Here is a 22672-nt window from a genome sequence, read left to right as displayed (position 1 = left end):
ATGGCCGCAGGGAACCCCCTGCAAAGCCTGCAAGAGGAAGCCACTTGCTCCATCTGTCTGAGCTTTTTTCAGGAGCCGGTGTCCTTAGACTGTGGGCACAGCTTCTGCCAAGCCTGCATCAGCCACTGCTGGGAAGGGTCAGAGGCCCATATCTCCTGCCCCCAGTGCAGGGAAACCTTTCACCAGAGGACCCTGAGGCCCAACCGACACCTGGGGAACATTGTGGCCATTGCCAAGCAGCTGAGCGGCCAGCTGGGCGGAGGAGAGGACCTGTGCCCGGCGCACCAGGAGGCATTCAAGCTCTTCTGCGACCGGGACCGAGTTCTCATCTGTGTGATCTGCCGGGAGTCCCAGGCCCACCGGGCTCACACGGTGCTCCCCAGAGAGGAGGCCGCCCAGGCGTACAAGGTAGGGGATCGCTGTGCGGGTTGGGGCATGAGTCCGGTGGTCCTTATATGAGCTCTGAGGTCAGGGCCTGTGATGTAGAGAGGGGTGTATGTGTGTGAGAGAGGCTGCCTAGCTCACTTGAAGGCTACCAATGACCCACTGCTGGCTGTAACCTAACCATCCAGGGAGCACTTCTGTCCCTGAACAGAGAGCAGGGGTGGAGCCAAGGGGTGTTTTTGCTGCAGGGTGTATAAAGGTATCCATAAGCAGAGTAACCCAGACATGTTTTTTTTGGCCTCAGGAACAAATTCAAGCCCGGCTGGACACCCTGAAGCAAGAGAGAGAAGAACTGCTGCAGTGGAAACAGGCTGGGCAGAAGCAAAGCCGGGACTATCTGGTGGGTGCCGGTTGTTATGGTCCAGCAGTTACCCCAGGCAGGGCTGATGTTCCTCTCTGAGGGGACCGTGTCAGTCTAGTTTAGCCAGGGCTCTGTCTACACTGTAGGAGGTGGCCTGTAGGGTGCATGTCACCAGCGGGGCCGACAGCTGCTGTGGGCTCAGGGATGCAATGTGGAGGAGGCTCCGTTCTCCAGCCTGGGTAGCAGGGTGAGACCAAGGACTGTTGATCCCTAGTCCAGCATGGAGCACGGTGCTGGGGGCCCCTTCCTAGTAGCCCCTACGAGATGAAGCTCCTGTGATGTTTCATGGACTCCTAGGGCTGGAAGGGAGCTCAGGACATCATGGAGTCCAGCCCCCTGCCCAAAGCAGGACCAACCCCACCTCAATCATCCCAGCCAGGGCTTGGCCAGGCTGGGAGTCAAAAATCTCCAGGGATGGAGATTCCACCAGCTCTCTAGGCAACGCATTCCAGCGCTTCACCACCCTCCTGGGGAAAGAGTTTTTCCTAATATCCAACCTACTCCTCCCCCTCTGTAACTTCAGACCATTGCTCCTTATTCTGCCATCCGCCACCACTGAGAGCAGCCTCTCTGCAGCCTCTTTAGAGCTCCCCTTCAGGAAGTTGAAGGCTGCTATCAAATCCCCCCCTCACTCTTCCCTTCTGTAAACTAAACAAGCCCAGATCCCTCAGCCTCTCCTCATAGGTCATAGGTCTTGTGCTCCAGACCCTTAATCATTCTTGTTGCCCTTCGCTGAACCTGCTCCAGCATGTGCACGTCCTTTCTTTACTGGAGGACCCCACAGTGGACACAATACTCCAGATCTGGCCTCCCCAGTGCCGAATACAGGGGAATAATCACTTCATAGCTCCAGGTCCCTTTGTCACACTGGGCTCCTATGCAGTTGCCTCCCTTATCCCGTATTGCTGAGCCTGTGAGTACCTACACAATAGGCTGTGGCCAAACCATGGTGTGTAGCTACGTGTGTGAATGAAAAGCTCCAGCAGGAGCCTGGATTCGACCTATCACGCATTTCTCTCCAGCCTTCCCAGCGGCTGGCAGAGCGTGCAGACTTACAGCCGGTGCTCAGCTGCCCTCTCCCACCGTGTCTCGTCTGCAGCCCAGCTGCTCCGAGGATTCTCCTGCTACCTGTGCAGCGGGGAGAGGGTTGTGCTGAAGTCGGGGTGTTCTCCTGCCCCTGAACCCCATCTCTGCAGAGCAGGAATCGGGGAGAGGCGACACACAGGGGAGCTGCTGCAATCTGAAGCCTGGCTGATGAGTGACCCAGGAGTGCAGAGCAGGGGACAGATTTCCCTTCCAGAGACAGAGGGTGGCTTCACTCAGAAACTTACCCAGTGCGCACGCGCACACACCCACCCCGCCCCTCACGTACACGCTACAGCACACACTCAGTCTGTGTCACACTGTCTGTGTCTCACCCACAGTGTTTCACTAACACCCTCTTGGTCTCTCTGGCCCGGGTTACGCTACCCCTCCCTTTCAGAAGAGGCCTGTAAATACAGCCATTCAAAAACGCTAATGAGGCATGGATTTAAATATCTCGCGCATCATTAGCATACTCCTGCGGGATCTCGCTTTCGAAAGGGGCTGCTTTCGGAAGGCAAACAGCCATGTAGCCAGGTTTCCCGTGAAAGGAAACCCCAGTTTTGAAAGCTCCCTTCTTCCCAATTTTTCTTTTGAAATTGGGGTTTGCTTTCAAGGGAACTCTGGCTACATGGCTGTTTGCCTTTCGAAAGAAGCCCCTTTCAAAAGCGAGATCCCACGGGAGTATGCTAATGAGGCATGAGATATTTAAATCCACGCCTCATTAGCATTTTCAAAAGACTGCATTTACATGGTGCCTCACCCATTCCCCCCTCACTAGATTTACCTGCCAGCAATCAACTTACCTAGCTAGTATCGACCTCGCCTTACCGCGTGTACCTGGATTGCTAGTTTTCTGTCACCAGTTCTGAGCAGACACTGCCAGGTTCCCGTATCCGCTGGTTGAAAACTGCACACCTGGCAATGCTAGTCCCTGACTTGTCCTTTCCCTGTTTGTGTCTCTTCATTGCAGGATGAGATCGAAGCGGAGAGGCAGACAATCGTGTCTGAGTTTGAGCAGCTGCGGCTGTTCCTGGAGAAGCAGGAACAACTCCTGCTGGCCCAGCTGGACGAGCTGAACAAGAAGATGGTGACTCTCCGGGATGAAAATATCCACAAACTCTCAGAGGAGATTGCCCGGCTCGGCGACTTGATCAGCGAGATAGAAGAGAAGTTACAGCAGCCGACAAGCGAATTCCTGCGGGTGAGGCGGTTAAAGACACCCAGCTCCCTGCCCGGGGAAGGGGGAGATTCTGATCGATTAACTCTGGAGTTTAAGGTCTCAGGGAGCTCCCGACCCACAGTGGAGACTGTCAGTGTGTCCTTTAGCACAACGACGGTCGACAAAATTTGACGTTTCCAATATTGCTAAGGCAGAGACAGTTTTGCTGCTTCAAAGGCAGGTATTTCGGGCCTCTTTGTTACGTCCTAGCTTAAGTCTGAGTTTAACATCAGAGACAGGAAAACTATACAGGTCAATTCATAGAACACTGTGCTAAATTACAACCTTTATCCTAAACTTGGGGAATGTGAGCCTGAACTCTCTCTTCTCTCTCTCCTAGGACATCAAAAGCACCTTGAGCAGGTACGTGGCGCCTTCCCACTCCCTTGGCATGTCACCATGTTGGATGGCCATTGCCCTTTGGGTTCAGGGTATTTATACACCTGAGATGTAGACTGGCACTTGGTGGCGTTTTCCAAAGCAGATAAGTGCGTTGGGCACCTTTAGTTGCAGTCAGTGGCAGCTGGGAGCCTGGCTTGGCTAGGAAAATCCCCAGGAGGCGTCTTTAAAAATTGGGCCTCAAGTGACTTGCCCAGGGTCACTCAGGGAATCTGTGGCAGAGCAGGAAGTGGGCTACAGCTTTCCAGAGTCCTGCAGCAACCTCATAGCCACTGGAGAGTCCCTTCCCATGGGATTAGAACCTTCTTCCCCCGGGGGCAGCTTGTGAGCCTTCTATTCTTGTTAACATCCATTTGACCACTCCGGAGAGGAGGGCAATTGCCCATCCAGTGGGTGTTAGAGGCTCACCTGAGCCTGCTGCAGGGCAGCCCCTGCCCGGTCATTCTCACAAAAGCATGAACAGAATTTATTTTCCCTTCCCAGGTGCGAGAAGAAGTGCGAGGAACCGGTGGCCGTACCGCAGGGCCTGACGGACGGGCTCGCTGTCTCTGCCGAGAGGATCCTTTGTCTGCAGGAGGCCCTGAAGAAATTCAAAGGTATCGGAGCCGTCTCTGGCCTATCAGGTCACAGCTAGACGTCTTTGTGGGTGGGGAAGGGAGAACTCAGGGCTGGTGCCACTTCTCCAGGCCTTATGGCCAGGGGAGGTGAGTCCTTCCCTTCACCAAGCCCTGGCCCCACCCTTGCTCCACCCCCTCCCCTAAGTCAGTGGGACATCAGCTCTGGCTGACAACTGGCAGTTCAGCCGGGGCTGCTTCGCCCGCAGGGATGGGGTTGCACCCAAGGCTCGGGTGCACTGGAGGAGAGGCAGTGACAGGGCCTTGGGTGGAGGGATCAGGACCACATCTCAAAGGGGGAGATGGGGGGCCCCCCTGCACCCCTGGGTCTCAGGTCCAACCCCAAGTGCCTTAAATGGCCACTCAGGATCTCCAACACGCCCAGGCACCAGCTGCTTTAGAAAATGTGGAGTTAAAGACTCACTGGGAGGGATTTTCCTGAGGGGCCTAAGGGAATTAGGCACACACCTCTCACTGACTGCCAAGGGGAGTTGGCCACCGCATGGCCCCTGCCCTGTTTGACATCCCAGAGCCAACGCCTACCGTGTCTCCATCTTTAGACAGAAGGAGTAAGGGCCACGCTACTTCCTATGACAGTGAGCGACTGCCCCCAGTGCTTTGAGATCCTCGGGGGACGGCAGGAGATCATAGAACCGTAGGACTGGAAGGGACCCTGAGAGATCAAGTCTAGACAGGACCAGGCGCTCTCTAGACCTGGGGTGGGCGATAAGTGGCTGATGGGCCGGACATGGGTCGCCAGGGGCTTTGTTTCCCTGAACCTCTGCAGGCTCAGCTGCTCACAGCTGTTGGCCGTGGCCAAGGGGAGCTGCAGAAAGTGGTAGCCAGGCCAATGTCACTTCCTGCAGCTCCCACGGGCTAGGAATAGGGAGCTGCAGGCTACGCAGTAGCCTGGCTCCCATCACTTCCTGCTGCTCCCATTGGCTGGGAATGGTGGTCCGTGGCCAACATGAGCTGGAAGCAGCGGTAGCCTGGCCCATGTCACTTTCTGCAGCTCCCATTGGCTGGGAGTGGTGATCCACGGCCAATGGGAACTGCAGGGAATGGTAGCCCAGCCCATGTCACTTCCTGCAGTTCCCATTGGCTGGGAGTGGTGATTGGCAGCTAACAGGACCTGCGGGCATCTGTGCACATGTAGCCACTCAGGTTTAGTGGAAAAAATTTTCAGTTCATGGCTGTGGTTCTGTACAGCCCAGCTTCACCCACACAGTATCAGGCCCATTGGTCCTCAGTCTGCCCCTTCCCCATGGGTTTTGTACACCACCACAATTACAGGTCCTGGGCGAAACACCGGGCACATCTCTTCCCCCTCCGTGGTACAGGGAGCCCACGAGCCTGATTCAGGCACTGTGAACCACGGTGGCTTTCCAGATGCTGAAACGCTGGGTGTTGTGATGCCCAGAGCCACCTTGTTTAAATTACTTTGTGGTACTCCAGTCCTAAGCTTTAGCGAGGCTGTTTTCCAACAAGCAAAGGTAAAAATCACCTCTCTTTTGATCTTTCCTTTCTCCAGAGGACCTGCCCTACAAGGTGAACTTTCTGATCTCAAAGGCGGAGAAAGAGGGTAAGTTCCCCCGAATCCCTGCAGATCTTTCTCAATTGCAATTATTCATGAAAACCTCAGGCTTAATATTTAGCTTAGAAAAATCTTCAGATGGGTTTTTACTGGGGCGCGTCAGCCTGTGTCCACACCAGCCCGAGCCAAGATGGAACCCAGGCTGTAACTCATTCGCCTGTCTAACCAGCTGGCTGGGATGGAAAGCGTTGCTAAGCTTAAACGAGGTGGCGTTGCTTTGTCTGGTCAGGAAGGGTGTTAGGGTTAACAGGAAAGATTCACGTGTTGCCCAGCTAATCAGCAGAGCACCCACAGCTGGCAGTGTGGGTTTTTCTGGGTGGTGAACATCCGCACATGGCTGGGCGCACAGGAAAAAAATTATTCCACTCATGGATGGAGAAAAATGGCTAGAACATTGGTTAGCAAGTGAGTAAGCACCTGGGGTAACTCTGCAGCGAGGCCAGGCCTTGATACTCTTCTCCCGTCTCTTTCCTCCCGCAGTGCAGACTACTCTGGAGACAGACCTGGAAAATCCCTGCTCCCTCGTGTCCAGAGAGCAGAGTGAGGTTTACCAAAACCACTGTATGGGATCTACTGAAAAAAGGTTTCACCCTGCTGCCTGTGTGCTGGGCTATAAGGATTTCACCTGCGGGAGATGTTACTGGGAACTGGAGGTGGGGAACAAACCTCAGTGGATTTTGGGCCTTGCCAAAGAGTCTGTGATACACACGGGAGTGACAACCCTTACGCCAGAGGAGGGGATCTGGGCTTTGCAAAGTACAGGGTCTGAGTTCTGGGCCCTCACCTCCCCTAACACTGCCCTGGACCTGCCTGCTGCCCCCCATATCATTGGGGTTTATCTGGATTATGAAGGGCAGAAAGTTACATTTTATGGCGTTACACCCTCTGGCAGAGAGCCGGTCTTCACTTTCCCGGCCTCTTTCACAGGGAAGACTGTTCCCTTCTTTGGGAGCCGGCCTGTACGATACCAGAATGCAGGCTACCGTGGTCCCCGGGTTGTACTATCCCAGAATTTAAACTACTCCGATCCCTGGGCTGCGTACAACTAAGACCAAGACAGACCTCACGGGTATCACTCACAGTAAGGAGAGCAAAGGCAGGGGGCTATGTTAAGCTGTGTCTACGTGACAATTGCTATTTTGGCACACACAGGTATCCCGATATAGCAATGCTCTTGCTTTTCCCTATGCTCAAAACCATGCTGCCATGCCTAGCGTAGCATTCTGGTTCTGATAGCTGCTTATCCCGTACTTCAGTGGGATTCGTCACCAATTCAGAGTAAGGAATTTCAAAATAGCATAGTGCAAATGGCATAAATTATTTAGAAAACAACACACCTTGTAGAGACAGCTGAAGTGACCCTTCTCACACACTGCCAGCCCCAAGTACGTGAAAACCATGTGTTGATCCCCAGCCCCTCACCACCACAAGCTCAGGAGCTGGGCTTAAATAGTCATTCTTAAAATTGACTTATTTTGCTCAGGTTTTTGAGATGTGCTCGTTTTCCAGCTTTTCTACCCAGGAGTCCACACTAGAAATGTCTGTGTAATATAATCTGAGCTTCCCCAGCCCTCGCTCTGCTCCAGGAGCTGGGGCTTTAAGAAAAAGTGTTGCAAACCTCGCAATAAAATCTCAAGGGGGCAAGACCAAATTGCTCTGCATGGCCCTGTGAATGGAACTTGTCGTCCCTCTTACATGTCTGTCTCTGTAACTCTGTGAGCCTCCAGCTGCACACAAACTGGGCAACCCAGGAGCTGCTGCCAGGGTCCTAGCAGAGCTGGCCTGTCCTATGGCAGGTCTACAATTAAATGCTGCAGAGCACAAGCATACCAGTGCAGCTGTTTCACTGCAGAGCTCAAGAAAAGACACTGCTCTGCCAATGGGAAAATTTCTCCTGGAAATGTCGTTAATCCACTTTTCCGAGAGGCTGTAGCTGGGTCAAGCAGAGCAACAGAGCCCTGTCTACACCAGGTCACTTGGTAGGCCTGAACCACCTGGAGAGGGGACATAGTGAGCAGAGCAGCAGAGAACTGTCTACACCAGGTCACTTGGTAGGATGCACCACTTGCAGGGGGGGACATAGTGAGCAGAGCAGCAGAGAACTGTCTACACCAGGTCACTTGGTAGGACTGCACCATGGGAGAGGTGGTGGGGAGGGACATAGTTATCCTAATGGAAGTTTAATGTGTAGACCTGGCTTAAATTCTGCCTTAGTTGTCTGACAAAGTCCTCTGCTCTTTACTTAGGAATATAAAAATCATAAGAGTGTGTCCCTGCTTGACTAGTTCTCTGTTCTTGTGTTGCTTTGTTTAATTGTTTGGATGTTCTAGATTCAGGGGACCAACTTCACAGAATAAAGTTTATTTCTGTCTTCTGGTCTTTCACTTTCTCCTAAGGGTGCTAAGTTTGTACGGCTCTGCCTGGAAAGGCGAGACAGACCCCAGCAGCCAATGCCGCAAGGCGAGAGGCAGGGGGCTCGAAGAAAAGCATCTGGGTTACTATAAGCTTGCGGTGGGCGGGTGTGAATGGTGAGGGGGGCACTGTGTGAGTGGCCTTCCTTCCCCACAGTGGCTGCAATGGCCCATGGCCCCTTGGGCTCCATCTCCTGCCTCATCTCTCCTTGCCCCCACCTGGCTGGGGGTGGAACCTCTGCGGACAGCTGATCGGCAGCATTCCATTTCTGGGAGGGAGGGGAGGACACAAGGACGAGGGCGGGGGGCGGGAGGCAATGCCCTGGTGCACGAGAGGCACATGGCGGGAAGGGGTGCAGGTGGAGGGGCCACCACTGCCCTATCAGATCTGCCCAACAATCTTGGGAGATTTAATGCCCCATTTTGTCACCCGTCAGAACTGGGGCCGAGCCCCCCAGGCAGGCACAGCTCCACTCTAGCCATAGAAATGCGGCCCTACCCTTTGCTATGTAGCAACGTTGACTTGTTCGTTGTTGGGCGTTTAGACGTCCGCCGCTTATCAAAAGTAATCAGCAGGTTTTCCTTTTTTTACTTTGCAGTTACAGCAGCGGGAGCCCCATGCAGCTCTGGAGCTGCCGGTTGCAGACCCTGGCCCTGACCGGTCCTCTCTTAGCGCATCTGTTCGCGTAACACAGGCTATTTCATACTTCTCATACAGGAGCGATACAGGCACCCGGCGAGAACAGAGCCATTTGGCGGAGGGGAACTTTTCGAAGGATATGTTGCATGAAGTATTTTGTGTAAAGCAGGTGCCACTTATGTCCTAGTCATATTCACAAGTCGAGTGCCGTCGCTTAAGAGAGAGGGGAAGCAGCTCGGTGGTTCGTGCAGTGTCCTTGTGAAACCCAGGGTCGTGACTTCAGTCCTTGAGAGGGCTTCCCGAGGGACTGGGGCAGTTCAGCTCACTATTAGCGCTGGTGGTTCAGTGGTAGAAGGGCTCAGCTGCTACGTAGAAGCCCCAGGAACAACTGTAGGGGGTTGAGCATTGGCCTGCTAAACTGAAGGTTGTGAGCCCAATCCTTGGGATGCCTTCTTGGGATCTGGGGCAAATAGATTAAAAGCATGGTGCGTGATACTGCCAAGAGCCTGGGGGATTGGATTCAATGACCTGCTGAGGTCCCTTCCTGCTCGATGAGATGTGTGTCTCCATATATATTTAATATGGAATACAGCCTCATAGTGGGATCAGCACAGGGCAGGTAGGTCCACCATCAAGCACTTTGTCCTGCTCCTTGTAGAACCAGTAGCTTGGGGGGTTATGGGTGTCCCACTGCTCCTGTATCTTGACCCTGCGCTGGAGTGCGCCCTGTCATGGCCCCTTTCCACCATTTATTGTGACATCTGTCCGCAGGCAGTGCTCTCTTTACCCCACGCTTGGGTGGCCGACAGGAGAGATTCAGGTGCCACCCAGCTGGTTTTCAGAGCGCCCACAGCCAGCAGTGTGTGTTTCTGTGAGTGGTGCGCATCTGCCCATGCCTCGGGTGCATAACAAAATTTATTCCACACACAGGTGTTAAAAATGAGCCGGAACCCTGTTCCGCCCTGTTACGTTGATGGGAAAATTGCTGGGCAAACGCTGCGGGGGTCGGCAGGCAAACCAGAAGGCGCTGTTCAAAATTCCCAACGCCTTCGGAGGGTGGGGCTGAGGGTTGCCCCCCTGAGGTCACCAGGGCAGCAGAGCTCCACCAGATGACCAGAGAGGTGAAATCAGGACACCCCCAGAGGCCGAGGGCGATGTTGTAATAAACCCGGGAGTCTTACCTGGCACCCCGGCACTGTTGATCGCAGGAAACAGTGAACTGATAATTAATTGATTTTTAAAACTCGAACCCCCCGACACATCTATCAACGCTTACCGAACACAGGGTGAGGTACAACTATATAACCATTTATTTAATTCAGTTAACCTCACTAACGTAACCATACTGTAAACTTAACTATCAATCCAGTTGTAAAAAGAAATAATGAAATAAACATAATCGATATACAAGAATTTACACAGACTGACCCCACCCAAAGTCTCTCAACCCACGATTCAGATCAGGTAGGTTTTAAGTGGGATGCCAGGCTGATCTATGGACGAGCCCGCGATGTCTTCCTTCTCTTTTCTTCTGTCTTCTTCTCTTCTTTCTTCAGCTCTTCAATATTTGACACGTCGTCCGGCGTGGTGTGTGCCGATAAATGATTCCTGTGTGCAGGTAAGTCTATGACTTCTTGTGTAACAAAGCTGAACTGATTCAAAGAATGGACCAATACACACCCCTCAATGTCAAGTCGAGCGCATGTGTATATTTAGTCTCGAATCTCACTGTCCTCTGATATCACAACAATCCAGTCACAATCTGTCAGGGGAGAGTGAGAGACCAAGATGGATGGCGCTACCTCCTTATATAACCAATGGTTACCCAGGGGGACCCTAAGTCACCTGACCCTGGTTTTCCCGCCTTTTCTTCTGAGGTAAATTGCTGAGTCATCTTAAACCAAATGCAGTCAAGCAAATAGGATGTTAGGAATAATTGAAAAAGGGATAGAAAATAAGATGAAGAATGTCTTATAAAACTATGGTACGCCCACATCTTGAGTACTGTGTGCAGATGTGGTCTCCTCACCTCAAAAAAGATATATGGGCGTTAGAAAAGGTTCAGAAAAGGGCAACTAAAATGATTAAGGGTTTGGAACGGGTCCCATATGAGGAGAGGCTAGAGAGACTGGGACTTTTCAGTCTAGAAAAGGAGACTGAGGGGCGATATGATAGAGGTCTATAAAATCATGAAGGGTGTGGAGAAAGTGAATACGGAAAAGTTATAGACTTGTTCCCATAATATCAGAACTAGAGGACACCAAATGAAATTAATGGGTAGCAGGTTAAAAACTAGTAAAAGAAAGTTTTTCTTCACACAGTGCACAGTCCACCTGTGGAACTCCTCGCCAGAGGACGCTGTGAAGGCCAGGACTCTAACAGAGTTTAAAAAAGAGCTCGATAAATATTTGGAGGGTAGGTCCATAGATGGCTATTAGCAAGGGGTAAGGGATGGTGCCTTTTGTCGAAAGCAGGAGATGGATGGCAGGAGACAAATCACTTGATCATCGTCTTTGGTTCACCTCCTCTGGGGCACCTGGCATTAGCTACTGTCAGCAGACGGGATACTGGGCTAGATGGACCTTTGGGCTGACCCACTCTGGCCGTTGTCATGGTCTTATGAGTCCTTACTGGCAGCCATTTTAAAATTCCATATTAAACAAATTTACCCTAACACTGAAGCCCTGGTGCAGAAAGCCTGTGTGGTTTTTTCCACAGCATTGCCTCTGTTCGGTTGCTGCGTGCTGCCCAAAGTGGCTTGGACCTCTGCAGCTTTGCATGCAACAAGCTGTCACGCTACAGCAAAATCAGCCAGCGTAGCCCTCGCCTAGCCCCGTGGTCGCTACCGCGCTCGCCCAGTGGGGTCCAATAGGAACTCAAAAATTGCCACGCGGGTGGTCGTCGTCCTTCCAGATTCACCAAAGGCCCCTTCAAAATAAACGCCTCAGAGCCAGGCTCCCCAGCCCTCCTGGTCTAATTTAATGCCGGCGACTCACCAGTGCTGTAGCCGGGGGCTGTGTCTAGACCCACTGCCGAGGCCGCTGCCACCACCCCCTGCTGCCACGTGCGTCTCCCACCAAGTGGTGGGGCGTGGCAAACCCCACGTGCAGCTCGAGGAAGAGCCGCATTTGAAGGCCAAGCCGGCTGAGCCTCACCAGCGTCCCGTCCGCCACGCGTGGCCGGCGGCGATGCAATACCGTGGCACCAGCCACGTGCGGCTCTCTGGCCAGCGGAAGGCGGCTCGTTGGCTTGAACAGAAGAAGGTGATTAGATTTTGAGCGGCAACTGCTTCAGAGCTGGTTGGCCGCCACGGCCGTAGACGCCAACGCAAAGTGAAAATGGAGCTCAACCAAGTGTTGAGTTGATTGTTCCCCCCTCCCCCCCGTTTCTTTTCTTGCCACAGCCCGTTTCATTTCTTCCCAGGCTCCTCTCTCGCCTTGTAACTCACAGCAGCTCAGGAAATGACAGCCTGAGCAGTTCTGGGAAAGGAAACGCCCACTTGGCCTCTGGAGTGAGCAAGCATCTCCCAGGCTGAGCTCAGCAAAGGAAACCCCTGCCTGCAGGCGCCATGGCCGCAGGGAACCCCCTGCAAAGCCTGCGAGAGGAAGCCACTTGCTCCGTCTGTCTGAGCTTTTTTCAGGAGCCAGTGTCTTTAGACTGTGGGCACAGCTTCTGCCAAGCCTGCATCAGCCGCTGCTGGGAGAAGTCCCAGGCGGACGTCTCCTGCCCCCAGTGCAGAGCGACCTTTCCCCAGAGGACCCTGAGACCCAACCGGCAACTGGGGAACCTGGTGGCCGTCGCCAAGCAGCTGAGTGGCCAGCCGGGCGGAGGAGAGGACCTGTGCCCGGCGCACCAGGAGGCATTCAAGCTCTTCTGCAACCAGGACCGAGTTCTCATCTGTGTGATCTGCCGAGAGTCCCAGGCCCACCGGACTCACACGGTGCTCCCCAGGGAGGAGGCCGCCCAGGCGTACAAGGTAGGGGATCGCTGTGCGGGACAGGAGGTATGGACTGAAACGTACAAAAAGACGGGTGCAAAGATCCTTGAGTTCTTCTCGCCATCATCACTCTGCAGGAGTTAGTCTCCTCTGGCTGAGGAAGGTCCCAGACCTGGGCTCTCTCCCCAGCATGAGTGGTACTGACTGCTCCTTGGCTTCCTCTGCATGCGTTCGCCTGCATAAGGGCATGAGAGAACATAAGAACAACCATACTGGGTTAGACCAAAGGTCCATCCAGCCCGATAGCCTGTCTGCTGACAGCATTCAATGCCAGGTGCCCCAGAGGGGGTGGACCAAAGACAACAATCAAGCGATTTGTCTCCTGCCATCCATCTCCAGCCTCTGACAATCAGAGGCCAGGGACACCATTCCTCGCCCCTGGCTAACAGCCTTTTATGGACCTAACACCCATGAATTGATCTCGCTCTTCCTTATATTCTGTTACAGTCCTAGCCTTCACAGTCTCCTCTGGCGAGGAGTTCCACAGGTTAACGATGCGCTGAGTGAGGAAGAACTTTATTGTATTAGTTTTAAACCCCGTACCCACTAATAACCTTTGATTTAGTGTTGTATGCGAGCGGGTGCGTCTGAGTGTGGGTCGGTCTGTGCGTGAAATCTAGTTCTCCTTTTCCTTTAATCCAACGGTGGCTGTAATAAAATCCATCGCAGCGTGGTCTCTGGGCGGGGGAAGAAAAGCGCAGTGTCAGTCAGGAGGGACTTCTCAGCCCCCTGGCCCTCCCAGATGTCGTTCTTTATGGCCACAGGAACAAATTCAAGCCCGGCTGGACACCCTGAAGCGAGAGAGAGAAGAACTGCTGCAGTGGAAACAGGCTGGGGAGAAGCAAAGCCGGGACTATCTGGTGGGTGCCGGTTGTTATGGTCCAGCAGTTACCCCAGGCAGGGCTGATGTTCCCCTCTGAGGGGACCGTGTCAGTCTAGTTCAGCCAGAGCTCTGTCTACACTGCAAGGGGAGGCCTGGAGGGGGCCTGGTGACTATTTCTCACTGTGCTGTGCAGTTACACACAGGCCCACCAATGCGGGGGCGGGATAAGGGAGGAAACTGCAGAGGGGGCTGGTGTTTCAAAGGGGCCTGGAGCTAGAGTGTGATTATTCCCCTCTATTGGGCACTGGGGAGGCCACATCTGGAGTATTGCATCAGTTCTGCCCCACCCCCCAGGACAGAAAGGATGTGGGTGCACTGGAGAGCATCCAGCTGGGGGCAATGAAAATGATTCAGGGGCTGGAGCATAGGACCTATGAGCGGAGGCTGAGGGGTTTGGGCTTGTGTCATAGAGTCATAGAACGCTAGGACTGGAAGGGACCTCGAGAGGCCATCGAGTCCAGTCCCCTGCCCTCCTGGCAGGACCAAGTACTGGCTAAACCATCCCTGACAGACATCTATGTAACCTGGTCTTAAATATCTCCAGCGATGGAGATTCCACAACCTCCCCGGGCAATTTATTCCACTGTTTGACCACCCTGACAGTTAGGAACTTTTTCCTAATGTCCAACCTACACCTCCCTTGCTGCAGTTTAAGCCCGTTGCCTCTTGTTCTGTCCTCAGAGGCCAAAAAGAACAAGTTTTCTCCCTCCTCCTTATGACTCCCTTTTAGATACCTGAAGACCGCTATCATGTCCCCCCTCAATCTTCTCTTTTCCAAACTAAACAAGCCCAATTCTTTCAGCCTTTCTTCACGGGTCATGTAATTCATTTAGTTTACAGAAGAGAAGACTGAGGGGGGGATTTAATAGCAGCCTTCAGCTTCCTGCAGCGGGGCTCTAAAGAAGATGGAGAAAGGCTGTTCTCAGTGGTGACAGACGGCAGGAGCAACGGTCTGAATTTGCAGAGGGGGAGGTGTAGACTGGATAGTAGGAAAACTACTTCCCCAGGAGGGTAGTGAAGCACTGGAGTGCGTTAACTAGAGAGGTGGTGGAATCTCCATCCCCAGAGGTTTTTAAGTCCCAGCTTGACCAAGCCCTGGCTGGGATGATTTAGTTGGGGTGGTCCTGCTTTGGCCAGGGGCTGGGCCAGATGACCTCCTGCCATCCCTCGAGCAGGGGAGGCACTATAAAGTAGCAGGGTAGCTGGGGAAGGCACTGCTTGGGGATGTATAGTGCAATGTTGGGTAGATACCAGTCTGGGCAAAATCAGCCTCGGCGGCTGGGGCCAGCCTGCCAAACATTTCTCTCCAGCAGCTGGCAGAGCATTCAGACTTACAGCCAGCAGCTGGTGCTCAGCTGCACTCTCCCACCGTGTCCCGTCTGCAGCCCAGCTGCTCCGAGGATTCTCCTGCTAGCTGTGCAGCGGGGAGAGGGTCATGCTAAAGTCGGGGTGTTCTCCTGCCCCGGACCCCATTTCTGCAGAGCAGGGATCGGGGAGAGGGAGACATGCAGGGGAGCTGTTCCAATCTGAAGCCTGGCTGGTGAGTGACCCTGGAGTGCAGAGCGGGGGACAGATTTCCCTTCCAGAGACAGTGCATGGTTTCTCTTAGCAACTTACCCAGCAGCAGCTGGCACACACCCTCTGTCACTATCACACACACACAGTCTGTGGCCTACACACACACCACCACATGCACACTGCTGCACACACTTCTTGTCTCTCTGGGGTAGCCCCCAGCCCCACCCCTTCTGCCCAACACCCACAGCCGGCCTGTGACCAGTGCCAAAATTCATGGAGTGGCCCTTCTGCACAAATTATTCCCCACTGCTGATGTATAGCCTAGGGTAAGGGAAGTTGATCTGCAGACAAGGCAGTTCTAGCTTTGCTATCAAAATAACAGGAAGAGCCCTTTTTTTTTTTTAAATTGAGTAAAAAAACCTCAATTACACCAGAGCTGCCACGCATATAAATACAAGATGTACCTTGACAAATCATATCAAACTGTACTTTTGGTAACCCCTAGCGTAAGAGCAGCCCACGCAGTGATTTGTAATAGGATACCCATTTACTGAACAACATTCACAAACTTTTTACGTAGTCCATTTCCTTACACTTTACATGTGGGTTTGTGCACCTGGCTTTCACTCCCGAACCAACTTCAATTACAACGATGTTACTTCACGGTTCCTTTCCATTTTCCTTCTTCGAAAGCGCGTGGGCCCTTCCTGGCAGGAGCGCCACCAGCTCCCTTTTCTTTTTCAAAATCACGACTTTTATTAGCAACACGATCCAAACCCAGATCTATCCCACAATGCACTGCACCTATCAAAGGGGGAGTGGTGGGATATTTCGAGATCACATGCCATCTGCTATTTAGCTTGGACTTATTCACTGCTAGGCTTTTAGATGTTCAACTTTCATCGAAAATAACCAGGAGGGGTTTTCTAGTTTAAAATTACAGTTATACCCTGAGATACACCCAGTCGAGTTATGAGAATTCAACTTTACAAGGAGTTTCATTTAATACCCCTACTTCAGCTTACAAGGCATTTCTTCACATTTACAAGGACCGATCTGGAGGCTGGCGGCTCTGGTAGGCGAGCACCGAGGGGATGGAGTTGGCCGCGTTGGTCTTGACGAAGAGGCCGTGCAGGGGGTCGGCGGTCTGTGCGGGGAGGTAGACTTGTCCGAGTGCTGGCAGTAGATCACGCTGCTCTGCGCGTAGGCCATCCCAGCCCCGATGCTGCCTAGGGCGCCGCTCGCTGTCTGTGGCGCTCCCTCCCATTTAGCGCCTGGCTCACCCGCCGCTGCCATCTTGGCTGCCAGCGGTGGGGCTTCACCACCGCGCAGCCCCGCACGAGTGAGGCGTCGCCCCTCGCCAGCCGGGGGCCCCCTGTGCCTGCCTAGCTCCCCACACGGCCAGCCCCTGGCAGCGCCCACTCCCCGCTTAACCTAAGCTGCGCTCAGACTGGACTGCCTCCCTGTGCCCTGCTCTGCCCTGCCCACCCCCGGCACCAGATTTAAAGGGATTTGGAGTAGTTTTAGCATAAATGGGTGTAAATTTTGGGGCTCAGGGGTGTATACTTTTTTTTTTCCTTTGAAATTAATGGTGATTACATTTTTGACTTGCAAGAATTCGCCCTAAAAGAGGTTTTTCAGGAATGAATCACCCTCGTAAGGCGGGGGAAGACTGTCCTTAAAAAAAAAAAAAGTCCTTAAAGAGCCACATGCACTGCAGAGGGGCAGGTTGCAGACTCCTACCCTCGCTAGAATGACATATCTGCACTCAGCTTACCTGCCTAGTACAGCCCTCGCCTTACTGCGTGTAACTGGATTGCTAGTTTTCTGTCACCAGTTCTGAGCAGACACTGCCAGGTTCCCGTTTCCATTGGTTGAAAACTGCACACCTGGCAACCCTAGGCCCTGACTTGTCCTTTCCCTGTTTGCATCTCTGCATAGCAGGATGAGATCGAAGCGGAGAGGCAGACAATCGTGTCTGAGTTTGAGCAGCTGCGGCTGTTCCTGGAGAAGCAGGAACAACTCCTGCTGGCCCAGCTGGATGAGCTGAACAAGAAGATGGTGACTCTCCGGGTTGAAAATATCAACAAACTCTCGGAGGAGATTTCCCGGCTCAGCGACTTGATCAGCGAGATAGAAGAGAAGTTACAGCAGCCGACAAGCGAATTCCTGCGGGTGAGGCAGTTAAAGACACCCAGCTCCCTGCCCGGGGAAGGGGGAGATTCTGATTAACTCTGGAGTTTAAGGTCTCAGGGAGCTCCCGACCCACAGTGGAGACTGTCAGTGTGTCCTTTAGCACAACGACGGTTGACAAAATTTGACGTTTCCAATATTGCTAAGGCAGAGACAGTTTTGCTGCTTCACAGGCAGGTATTTCAGGCCTCTTTGTTACATCCTAGCTTAAGTCTGAGTTTAGCATCAGAGACAGGAAAACTATACAGGTCAATTCACACAACACTGTGCTAAATTACAACCTTTATCCTAAACCTGGGGTATGTGAGCCTGAACTCTCTCTTCTCTCTCTCTCTCCTAGGACATCAAAAGCACCTTGAGCAGGTACGTGGCGCCTTCCCATTCCCTTGGCACGTCACCGTGTTGGATGGCCATTGGCCCTTTGGGTTCAGGGTATTTATACACCTGAGATGTAAACTGGCACTTGGTGGCGTTTTCCAAAGCAGATAAGCATGTTGGGAGCCTTCAGTTGCGGGCAGTGGCAGCTGGGAGCCTGGCTTGGCTAGGAAAATCCCCAGGAGGCATCTTTAAAAATCGGGCCTCAAGTGACTTGCCCAGGGTCACTCGGAGAGTCTGTGGCAGAGCAGGGAGTGGGATATAGCTCTCCAGTGTCCTGCAGCAACTACTTAACCACTGGAGCGTCCCTTCCCATGGGATTAGACCCTTCTGCCTCAGGGGGCAGCTTGTGAGCCCCCTAGTCTCGTTAACACCCATTTGAGGATCTCGACATTGAAACACTCCAGCGAGGAGGACAACTGACCAGCCAGTGGGAGTTAGAGGCTGACCCGAGCCTGCTTGAGGGCAGCCCCCGGCCGGTCGTTCTCCCACAAAAAAAGGAACAGAATTTTTTTGCCTCCTCCAGGTGCGAGAAGGAGACATGCCAGGAACCGGTGGCCGTGCCACAGGACCTGAGGGACAGGCTCTGCATCTGTGCCCAAAGGAACGTTTGCCTGCAGGAGGCCCTGAAGAAATTCAAAGGTAACGGAGCTCTGGTGGTCTGGGGTCACGCTATGGGGAGATTCACCTCTGACCAGGGAAGGAGGTGGACGTTGGCCTATCAGGTTCCAGCTAGGCGTCTTTGTGGGTGGGGTAGTGAAGGGTTAAATCCCTGGAAGACCACGATTCCTGTTTCTCCCGTTGGCTGGGAATGGCGATCCACAGCTCATAGGCACTGCAGGCAGTCGGGCACCTGTAGACATTCAGGTTCATTCAAACACATTCTCAATTCATGGCTGTGGTTCCGTACAGCCCCTCTTTGCTCTAAGAGTTTCACCCCTCCTCGGTACTCATTCTGCCCTTTCCCCAGAGTTCTTTGAACATCGCCCCAGTTTCAGGGCTTGGGGAAAACACCGGGCACATCTCTCTCCCTGTCCGTGGTGCAGGGAGCCCATGAGCCTGATTCAGGCGTTGTGAACCACGGTGGCTTTTCTGGATGCTGAAATGTTGGGTGTTGTGATGCCCAGAGCTATCTTCCCTACGTTTGGGGGTGGAACCACCTAATCCTAAGCTTTCATCAGGCTATTTTCCAACAAGAAATGGGGGGGAAAAATCACATCTCTTCTGATCTTTTCTTTCTCCAGAGGCTCTGCCCTACCAGCTCAGCTTTCGGCTCTCAAAGGCAGAGAAAGAAGGTATGTTTTTGTTTTTTTTTCCCCTGGGTATGTTTTCCTACAACAATTATTCATTAAAAATCTCAGGGCTAAGATTTAGAGTAGAAAAAAGCTTCTGAAGGTTTATTACTGGAGTGTGTTAGCCTATGTCCCCACTTAAAACCCAGCTGGTAAGGGGCGCTCAGTGGTTTGCACAGTAACCACTTAAACCCCTGGTTGTGAGTTCAATCCTTGAAGGGGCCATTTAGAGATCTGGGGCAAGTAATTATTTTTTTTAAAAAAGGAGGGTGCTGATCCTGCCAAGAGAGCAGGGGACTGGGCTCAATGACCACCCTTCCAGCTCTATGAGAGGTTTATCTCCATATAGAGTTATAAGAGCTTGAAAGTGGAAGTTAGGCTTGTAATGCAGCTGGCCTAGTTGGAAAGTGGCCCTGAATTCAAAGGACATGTCCACCTATCCGGGCAGGAGGCACCTTAGTGATAGCATCTGAGTGAGCACCTGGGTTAATTTGGTGGTGAAGACAGATTTTAACTTTCTCTCTTTCTCTCTGGTCACACAGTGCAGGTCACTCAGGATCCACACCTTGCAAATCCCTGTTCTGTCGTGTCCGTAAATGAGGGACCGATACAGAAATTCGTGGAAGATACCAGGCTTTACCCTGCTGACTGCGTGGTGGGATATAAGGGCTTCACCTCCGGGAGGTGTTACTGGGAGGTAGAGGTGGAGAACAAAGACTGGTGGATTCTGGGCCTTGCTAAAGAATCTGTGGTACAGGAAGGAGCTACAAAATTTACCCCCGAGGAGGGAGTCTGGGCTTTGCTGAGTAAAGGGTCTGAGTCATGGGCTCTCACTGCCCCTAGGACTGCTGTGGAGCTAGGTCCTACCCCTGAAAAAATTGGAGTTTATCTGGATTATGAAGGGCAGAAAGTGATGTTTTATGGCGTTACACCCTCTGGCCGAGAGCCGATCTTCACTTTCCCAGCCTCTTTCATGGGGAAGGTTGTTCCCTTCTTTGGAAGGCGACTTGTACAAGTTCTAAAAATGAAGCCTCGTTTTTCGCACCACAAATATCATTAAGAACTGCGCTAGAGGAGGAGGAATCACCCAACATAAGATATCTAAAGCAGAGAAAAGACCTGGGCAGAGGGTGACCTGGGGGATTACCAGGGGCCTGGCGCTGGCAGAACACAGCATTTTGGCCTGGGTCCCTCCACCTCCCGCTGCTGCTGTGAGTTGTAGCCTTTTAGCTTTTCAGGCATATTAGTTTAATTAGGGTCCTGATCCCCTGCATGTATTAATCCAATAGAGCCCAGGTAACAGCTTGACTTATGAACAGGCAAACCTGTTTTTTTTCCTGCTCCCGTATATTCTGCAAGAACCTCAAGGACATATTTCTCCTGCAAGAAAGCACTGTGAAATAGGCATCAGAAAGGTCACCGTGTTAGTTTGTAGCTTCGAGAACAACAAGAAGTCCTGTGGCACCTTATAGACTAACAGAGATTTTGGAGCATCAGCTTTCGTGGGCAAAGACCTGCTGGTGAAATAGGCCTGTTTTCTGTTCTGAGGCTCTATTCCCCTTCCTAGGTGGGAAGAAACAAGTCACACCTGTTGGGGCAAGGTCTCAGATCTAAATGTCAGCCAGCATGTTTTAGCCCTACGTCGGCACGAAATGGCTTAGTTATCTCAGGGAACGTCAGGAGAAGTTAGATCACAGCAAGCTCCCCCGGGTAACAGCCATCCTACTGATCAAGGAAAGTCAAGGCCAGGGGTTTGAGGGATTGTTTTAGGACACCTTATGGCTATTTGCAGAATGGGCTAACAAGGCTGTGGCATCAACCCCGGATGACACCTCGGAAGTCATACTATGAATTATAGCTGTACCCTAGAAAATCCCAGGGTGCAGAGGCCTAATTTGGGATTGGTCACCCTGATGAACCAAAACCTTTCACATCCCATGGCAGGCAGTGAGGGTCCCGAGCTTCTCAAAAGGGTTCTCGAGGGATTTCTTGATACCTTTTATCTGGTACCGCTTTTAGTTGCCTGATCTTAAACGTTCCTCTGCTGTAACCACACAAGTATCAGAGAGGTGGCTGGGTTAGTCTGTATCTTCGAGAACAACAAGAAGTCCTGTGGCACTTTATAGACTAACAGATATTTTGGAGCATCAGCGTTCGTGGGCAAAGACCCACTGCATGAGTCTGATGAAGCAGGTCTTTGCCCACGAACGCTGATGCTCCAAAATATCTCTTCATCTATAAGGTGCCACAGGACTTCCTGTTGTAACCACCCAATCGCCCCGGGCACCTGCAGAGTGGAGCAGGTCTCAGCTGTGGGGATTGTCCGGATGAGGCGTCATGAATGAATGCGGGAAAAGGGTTAACCCTTACAGAGACAACTCTCCAAAAGGGGCGGCCAGATGAGCCAATGGGAGGAAGGGAGACTTTTTTTAAACTGAGAACAACTGCAGTCCGAGGGGTCTTTGTCTGCTTGGCGGATGCAGCAGGAACAGAGAAATGATTGCTCCCAAGTAGTTGGAATGAATCCAGTAAATCCTGACCATCTGCTACTCAGCCATAGATATGTAACTAGAAGGGACATGTGTAGTTAGACATGATCAGGTTATGGTTATTTTAAATTTGGTGTGGACTATCCATTTTCTCAATGGCTCTGGTTAATGATGTGATTCCTTGCTCTGTAGATTGTAAATCTAAGCTGGCTCCTGGGGAAGTGCTGCTGATTGAGTTATTTTGGGCATAAGTTACCTTTTTTAAGGCCATAATTTGATCCCTTGGGCCCAGGGAAAAGTCTGTGGATATTCAGGCCTTAGCCTGAAAGATCAGCTCTTAGATTACAGCTCTTTGTGTCTAAACTCACTCCTGAGGGAGGGTTAAGAGCTCAGGGAGACATCCCCTGTGTGGCTTCCTGAGTTTAAGGGTTTTTTTTTTCCCTCTCACTTGGGTGGTAGCAGTGATTACCCACCAGCATCAGGGAATCTGTGACCTTGTAGAGCTTCTTAAGCAAAGCCTTTTATAAGCAAAGCGTTTCTAATGCTGGGTGGTCTCCATTTTCTGCACTCAGAGTGTCAGAGTGGGGAAGCAGCCCTGAGAGAGGAGTGAATGCGATTTCTTTTTCACTGAAGCTCAGGGTGGAATGCAAGCCACACAAAGCATATTATACCCTTTAAAAATAGGTAATCCAATTATAATCCATCTCATGAGCAAAGAGTAACTCCTGCTACCGTAGCTGCATGCTTGATGGCTGAACACTGCAAACCACAGCTCCTTTGGCGTGGATTTTTATATTGATTCAATCCTACTTGTGCAAACTGGTTTGCTGCTATCAATAAAAGTACTGCTGAAATGGCTGGAGTGGTCACTGGAGATCCCTAGGGCTACCAGGCATCCTGGAGCTACCGCTGGTCACATGGAACCCTTCTCCACTTCGACCTTGAGAGGTCTTGTTTGAATATTTGCTTCTACAGCTCTGTGGAACTGAATGATCAGGGTACAGGTACGCGGCTCTGAATTTTAAGTCGGATTGGTAAACCCTACCGCATCTGACCATCTTTGGGCCCCAGTTTACAGCGTGCAGGGGACAACCTCTGCTGCCGGCCCCAGGCTCCCTGGTCATGTCACTTGGGAGGAAGGGATGCAGTGGGGCAAA

General features: G+C 52.2%; 1 protein-coding gene across 1 annotated transcript; it reads left to right on the top strand.

Moving 5' to 3' along the window:
* Positions 1–21187, top strand: LOC142024675 (zinc finger protein RFP-like). The gene is made up of 15 exons (XM_075016828.1): positions 1–408; positions 689–784; positions 2862–3092; positions 3451–3473; positions 3993–4105; positions 5655–5705; positions 6198–6257; positions 11850–12031; positions 12310–12744; positions 13530–13625; positions 17111–17341; positions 17700–17722; positions 18261–18376; positions 18979–19029; positions 19569–21187. The coding sequence occupies exons 1-15, from the start codon at positions 1–3 to the stop codon at positions 20084–20086; spliced, it is 2634 nt and encodes an 877-aa protein (XP_074872929.1). The 3' UTR covers positions 20087–21187.
* The last annotated feature ends 1485 nt before the right edge of the window (positions 21188–22672 follow it).

The sequence above is a fragment of the Carettochelys insculpta genome, chromosome 22, assembly GCF_033958435.1.
Source record: "Carettochelys insculpta isolate YL-2023 chromosome 22, ASM3395843v1, whole genome shotgun sequence".
In the NCBI taxonomy this organism is placed as follows: Eukaryota; Metazoa; Chordata; order Testudines; family Carettochelyidae; genus Carettochelys; species Carettochelys insculpta.
This window is presented reverse-complemented; position numbering and strand designations above follow the sequence as displayed.